We start from the raw sequence: 7,507 nt of genomic DNA, 5'->3' as shown, positions 1-7,507 counted from the left end.
GCCATGGGCCACAAGATCCTAAGGGATAGTTATAAAACTGCTGAGATGATCACCACAATCTCCCTCCCCCCAATTTGTGACATTTACCCGAAGCATTGTTGAGGATCCCTACCACCCATCCCACAATCTCTTTGACCCATTAATGTCAGGAAGGAGGTACAGGAGCATCAAATCTAAGATTGTCAGACTGGCTAACAGTTTCTTCCCTTAGGCTGTGATACTAATGAATACCCTGCCACCACTGAGGTCTCATCACCAGGACAGCAAGCAGTTCAATGTTTACCGTATACCTATGCAATACACCACATGTATTTGTTAACTTATTTATAGTAACATTTTGCTTTATGCGCTGTGTGTGATGTATGTGTAATGCCCTACTGCTGTGCTGTGAGGTATTTTATTTTAGCAGTTTTCTATAAAAGCAGTGTGCCCTGCTGGAAAGTGTGTCTTGGCTTCGGCTGAAGATAAGGAGCCACGTTGTCCAATCTAGGAATGTTGCGTCAGCCAATCAGAACTGTGGGATGTGAGAGAAGGTTCTGGAGAGGTGGTGGGCAGGGAGGGTTTTCTGAAGGACAGTGGTCTGGTTTGGGGTCACCTGGCAGATTCCATCTGAAAGGAGACACTATTGCAGGGAGTGCCTCACGAGGCAGAGGATTCCAAGAAGGGAAGTACTAGCTGTGGTTGGTGAGGAGAGTTCAGCGCCATGAGAAAAGCAATACGCCCAGCTATTGCAGAAACGAGCTCCAACGTTTATGTGCACATTTAGACTGGTTTAACTGTAATGGGCCCTTTTGCCTTTCTTTTTCTTTCTCTGTTAACTATTTGATAAAGTTGAAAATTGGTAAATATACTTTCTTTATAATTTTATGCTGGTGTATGAACTGTCATTCCTGGGCTACTGATAACTGTGTATGGGCAGTATTTACACAGCATTCGCTCAAATCGAGGTTCCTTTAATTGAACATCCCAACGTTCCTATTTGGTTGCACCCCAAATCATACCGACCCTAGACATATATTGCTTATGAAAGGTAGCCTTCTCACCATCTAGTCACATGGCTGTTAGCCTGTGGCCTGTCATGTCCATTCTGGGGCACTCATCAGCTCTCATCTGTGCTTCCTGCACAGGTTTCCTGTCATCGTCAGGACACAATGGAGAATCACCATTTATATAATCAAATGGCAATAAATTTGAATGACAATTCCCATATCATGCAGAGCAGACCTGATGGACCGAATGGCATAAGTTTGCTCCTATGTCATTTATGTATGTCAGATGGTTTGCACAGACGTCAAGGGATGAAGAGCCTGTTTCCCTCTTATATGACTATATTACATTAGAATGTCAAGTGCAAAACTTGCCAAAAAAGAAAACATGTTCAGTTAATTTTTCATCAAATTTAGTCACAATAATTAAGGCAAAACAGGACTGACATTAAAAATACCAATTTTAATCATAATGTTCACTTATGACTTGCAGTACAGCTATGTTATCAAAACAAGCGTATTGTAAATAATTACAGAATTCAATTTGTTCCTGCAGTAGATATCTCCTCTTTTGCCAGCAGGGGTCAGGGTCAGGAAGCATTGCTGTCATTCACCACACTCAAATTGACTGTGGGGACCTCAAAAGCAGCTTACACGAGTGAAAATAGTTACAAATGAGTCCGAGATGGTGTTTTACAAAATACCATATGTCTCCAATGCTGACAATTGCAAGTACTTAAGACATCAGTGGATCGTAATGTCAGATGCTTGCAAATTCAACTCAAAAAAGTAGAAATCAACAATTGTCTGCATTCTTCCTATTACATCCTTCAGATCAAATTAGGAATACCTACGTTGATTTTTACATTGTCCTATGCGGCCCCCAAATTAAGTCTGGCTCTCTGCCTAAGCAATCCAGTCAATCCCATTACCCAAAAGCTCAACTTTTTTTGATCTCAACATCTGTATGGTCCCATTTGGGAAATAAAAACAAGTGAATCTTTTCTTTTCCACACCTCTTTAAAGGTGTAAATTCCGATCACGATGATCCTTGTATAGAATGGTATCTCTTTAATGATGACCCCTGGATCTTCAATGCCTCTGGTTATTAAACATCCTGTCTGTGGGGACAACTTCTTTTGTTGTTGCACTATATTCCATATTTCTATACTCAGTGGCAAGTTTATTAGGTACAAGAGTAGAACCCGATTTGTTCTTCTCCTGCCTTAGCCCATCTACCTCAAGATTCAACATGCTGTGCATTCAGAGGTGCTCTTCCACACAGCACTATTCTAATGCGTGGTTATTTGAGTTATTGTTGCCTTCCTGTCAGCTTGAACCAGTCTGACCATTCTCCTCTGACCCCTCTCATTAACAAGACATGTTTGCCCACAGAACTGCTGCTCGCTGTGTTTTGTTTTACGCACTATTTTCTGCAGACTCTAGAGAAGGGGTTCCCAACCTTTTTATGCCAGAGACCAATACCATTAAGCAAGGGGTCAGTGAGCCACAGATTGGGAACTTCAGCTTTAGAGACTGTCAAGCATGAAAATCCCAGGAGATCAACAGTTTCTGAGATACTCAAACCACCAACATTCATTCCACAGCAAGTCACTTCGATCACATTTCTTCACCATTCTGATGTTTGGTCTAAACAACAACTAAACCCCTTGACCATCTCTGCATGCTTTTAAACACTGAGTTGCTGTCACATGATTGGCTGATAAGATATTTGCATTAATGAGCAGGTGTATAGGTGTACCTAATAAAATGGCCAATGTACCTAACTTAGGAGACTGGCCTGGAGTCTCAAAATATTTATATTCACCGTGAAATTTTCTTATAATCTATTCTTCTCATACTTCCATCAAGCCTCCTCCGCCCGCCCACCCCCCCAGGATCTATATCTTATTTCCTGCATATTTCAAGAACAAACTGCAGAGGACAATTAATCAAATATTCAGAATGTCACAGGAAGAGGAAGCTCATGTCATCACAGGTAGAAAATCCGAACACAACACCTACAGTGGCGGATTAGGACTGAAACTGGAAGACAGGCAGCAGCCCCACGAGCTACATCATTTGCCACTCACAGACCCAATGCTGAGCCCTGCTCAACCTTGGCTCCAACCAGGACAGTTCTTGGTTCTCTGCGGACTGGGCCTTGATTCCTTCTAGCTGTTCTAAGGAGTCCGTACATTCTCCCTATGTCAGCCACGCCCCCCCCCCCCCACATTCCAAATATGTATGGGTTAGATTTAGTGAGTTGTGGGCATGCTAGGCTGGCACTGAAAGCGTGCAAAACTTGCGGGCTGCTCAGCACAAGTGCCACTGATTTGATTTGACACACACAACACATTTCACTGTATGTTTCAATGTACAAGTAACATGGTTCCTTAAGGTTTTTATAGTCAGGGGTGGGTCCGGGGAGGGTAGTGGAGATAAGCTCTCACTATCTATTAAATGCTCCCACTGGTGCTCCTGCCCTTCACGTGCAGCTAAGCAACTAAGTCCGGCGGGACCTTTCTTTTCCACTGGCAGGAAAAGGGGCAAATGTGGGTTACTGGCACCTTAAAACCAATTGCACCAGGCAAATAAGGCACGTCAGCCAGGGCTGGCAGCTCATTGAGGAGGAAAACTCTGATCTCAAACCTCCACTGTTTTGCAGCTAGACCCACTCATGGGGAGGATTTTGGGAGAAAATCCAGAGCTGGAGTCCCTACATCGAGTCCAACACTGACTGGTAACTCCTGCGATGCAGCAGGTGCCAAACTTCTTCAGTCTCTGCCATTCCTTTGGACTCATCAGGGGAGCCTGCTGTATGGGCAATAGCTTGCCCTCCACATCACACTGTCCTGGTTTGCTTATCACTAGAACAACTAGGACACAACAACCACGCTCGAAACCAACCAACAGAGGGCTTCGGGCCCCAACATGTGACAAATAAAGCTATTCTTTATCTTTAGTGTATCCATGTAACTGAAGCTCCACGTCGCTTTAAACAATCTGCTTTGCACCATCAGTCCTTCCCATTCCATTGAGGACATTTGAAAGAAACGTCAGTTTAGGCCTAATGGCCATAACCACAAAGGACCTTCCCTTAGTGAAATATTAGGCAGTCCACACCTTTAAGCTTCACAGCTCAGTCACAGACCTGCTCCTAATAGTAACAAACCTTGTTCAATAGTCAAGAAACAAAGAGTGCAAAGTGAAAGTGGTGGATACACCCCAGCCCATCGCAGGCAAAGCCTGCCCCCTCATGGAGTGCTGCCACAAGAAAGGAACACCCCTCATCAAGTACACCCACCATCCCAGGCAATGCTCTCTTCTCAATGCTACCAGTCAGCAGGAGGCGCAAAAGTCTTAGGTCCCACACTAACAGGTTCAGTAACAGTTATTACCCTTCAACCATTAGGCTCCTGAACCAGTGTGGATAACTTCAATCACCTAAACTCTGAACTGATTCCACAACCTACAAACTCACAATCAAGGGCTCTACAACTCACGTTCTCAATATTATTTATTATTTTTACTTATACCATTTGCCTTCTTTTACACATTGGATATTTATGTATAGTTTTTTCCACAATTTCTATTGTATTTATTTTCTTGCAAATGTCCACAAGAAAATGGATTTCAAGGTAGTATATGGTGACACACTGTATTCATACATACGTTGATAATAAATTTGCTTTGACTTTGGATCTGTTCTGAACCTCCTCAATGTTCCTCAGTCAGTGCATCTGATCCATGGAGCCTGAGAGGAGCTGTAGCTGGACATACGTCCTCCAGACATCGTCACCAAGGACATTCATCCTCATCACTTGATGAGACTGTTGTAATTTTTTTTACATATATTTAGAGATACAATAAAAGACTTTGCTGCCCAACAAGCACGCGTCACCAATTACACCCATGTGACTAGTTAACCTTCCAGCCAGCATGAGGAAATCTGCAGATGCTGGGATTTCAACCAACACACATAAAAGTTGCTGGTGAACGCAGCAGGCCAGGCAGCAACTCTAGGAAGAGGTACAGTCGACGTTTCGGGCCGAGACCCTTCCTCAGGACTAACTGAAAGAAGAGTTAGTAAGAGATTTGAAAGTGGGAGGGGGAGGGAGAGATCCAAAATGATAGAAGAAGACAGGAGGGGGAGGGATGGAGCCAAGAGCTGGAGACACATTCCAAGAAAGGATATATGGCTGTGATAGTGAGCACGTTCCAAGAAAGGATATATGGCTGTGATAGCGAGTTCCAAGAAAGGATATATTAGTCCTGACGAAGGGTCTCAGCCTGAAACGTCGACTGTACATCTTCCTAGAGATGCTGCCTGGCCTGCTGCATTCACCAGCAACTTTTACGTGAGAACCTTCCAGCCAGTACATCTTTGAAATATAGGCGATATCGGAATAAAAAAATACCAGATTTAATTATAACAGTCCCAAGCCCGGCTGCAAAAGGAGAAGGGTTGGTCATGGGGCTGTAAAACCCCACCCCATAAAATCACAGATCCCATAAAATCCCAGAGCTACAGAAAAGCCAACACAGGAGCTCCAAACACCTCGGCCCAGGGAGCGGAAGGATCTTTGCCTAGAAGACATACAAAGTCGTGTGCTAAATGTGGAAGCCACAGGCTATTGAACTTTCTATAATCCCAGGACAGAGAACTTTGGTGAGATTCTGTTAGCGGCCCATGCCCTTGCAGGGAGTGATGGGCTCAAGCAACAGCAGCAATCCTCAGGTTTTAATTAAGGTTGAAAATTTGTGGACCACCCCAACAAATTTTGCATTGTTGTATAGGTTGTCATCTTGTCCCGGGTCAGTTTTATAAAAATAGAGCTCTCCGGCATGAACGTCACTGAGATTGGCTCTGAAAGTGGAGGGGTTATAGCTGACCCACAGGGTGTATCTGTAGTCAAAAGAGCGGATGGAGTACCCCATGATTCGAATATCCTTCAGCAGTGGGATGTCGGAGTTCAGCTGGGGTTTGTCTGCTGGCCGGGGATACTGGGTGAAGGCAAATGATTCTCCCTTGCTTCTGGTGGTGTCAGCGTTTAAACGACTGGCCAAAGCCCATCCTTCCGTGCACAGCTCCACGTGAAAGGAAGACGAGGGACACGCAGGTGGCACAGGTAATCCAAGGAGCTCACAGAGCGTTGGGAAAAGGTCGACCAACTCCACATTGGTTTCCACCATTGAGACTGCAACACAATTCAAACACTTCAGTTACTCAAATTAAAAAAGGAAAAAAAATAAAATGCCTCTATATGCAGAAAGTCTTTTTCTTAAAGGAAATAAAACTTTATTCATAATAAAAATTATTTACAAGAATAAACCGTTCAATGCCTTTTCATTCCTTTCATTCATAGTCAAAGCTTTCTGTACTATTCTATTGCACTCATACACATCAATAAAACTGTTGCCACTCTGAGGTGGTATACTGTTACAATAAAACCCAGCTCCTCCCTCACAAAGTTCAAAAGTTCATGTAAATTTATTACCAAATGAAAAAAGATTTCCTCCAACAAACAGATCCCAAAAACATTTACTACCCAACCTGTCCCATTCTTTAAAAACTAAATCAGTCATGGAGGGTTTAAAAAAAAATTAGAATAAGTGGGACTTGAAAGGGAAAATCTCAATAAACCAAAACGTTTTCTAAATTGTATCCAGATCCTCAGAGTCTGTTTAACTATTAAATTATCAGTTAGTTTACTTACAAACAAAGGAAGTAAGGATCCAAGAAGAGAAATAATAGAAAATTTATTGACAGTGTTAGCTTCTAAAGAAACCCATACAGGACAGTCTACACGGTTAATATAATATAGCCAAAACACAAGATATTGTATATTAACTGCCCAGTAATAAAACCTAAAATTAGGTAAGGCTAAACCTTCAGACTTTTTAGATCTAAATATAGCTTACCCAAAACTCACTTTTTTAGATATCTACAAATCAGAGACTTTCCAAGATCTCAATTATGCACATTTCCTATAAGCTCAGATAAGAACTTACAAGATGTAATTTTTAATTTGACACCTTTATATAATGGTTCAATATCTAACATTTATGGTATGTTACTGGAGACTAGAAATGTTCCTTTAGACAAAATTAAGAATCTCTGAGAACACGATTTACAGACATCAATATCTGAGGAAACTTCGAATGAAAATTTTAACTGGTTAATACGTCATCGCTATGTGCTCGCCATTCCCACATACAATTTAAGGTGGTACATAGAGTCCATATGACTAAAGATAAGCTTTCTCGTTCTTATTCGGATATATCTCCCTACTGTGACAGATGTAATAATGGAAAAGCTTCATTAATTCATATGTTTTGGACTTGTCCATGTTTTGAAAAACATTGGAAGGAAGTTTTTCAAACTTTTTCTTTACTTTTCCAAGTCAATTTTAAGCCTAATCCTTTGATGGCCCTGTTCGATATTGTTGCCGGACAAGATAACAAGCTGAAGACACCTGATTTACATATTTTGGCCTTTAGCTCTCTTATAGCTAGGA

General features: G+C 42.1%; 1 protein-coding gene across 1 annotated transcript in view; it reads right to left on the bottom strand.

The window, feature by feature from the left end:
* Positions 1 to 5,320: 5,320 nt before the first annotated feature.
* Positions 5,321 to 7,507, bottom strand: part of ids (iduronate 2-sulfatase) — a 53,401-nt gene continuing 51,214 nt past the window's right edge. The window contains 1 exon segment of the mRNA XM_072271043.1: positions 5,321 to 6,187. Within this exon segment, the coding sequence (XP_072127144.1) occupies positions 5,724 to 6,187 (464 nt within the window). The 3' untranslated portion in view covers positions 5,321 to 5,723.

The sequence above is a fragment of the Mobula birostris genome, chromosome 10 (genome assembly GCF_030028105.1).
Source record: "Mobula birostris isolate sMobBir1 chromosome 10, sMobBir1.hap1, whole genome shotgun sequence".
In the NCBI taxonomy this organism is placed as follows: domain Eukaryota; kingdom Metazoa; phylum Chordata; class Chondrichthyes; order Myliobatiformes; family Myliobatidae; genus Mobula; species Mobula birostris.
This window is presented reverse-complemented; position numbering and strand designations above follow the sequence as displayed.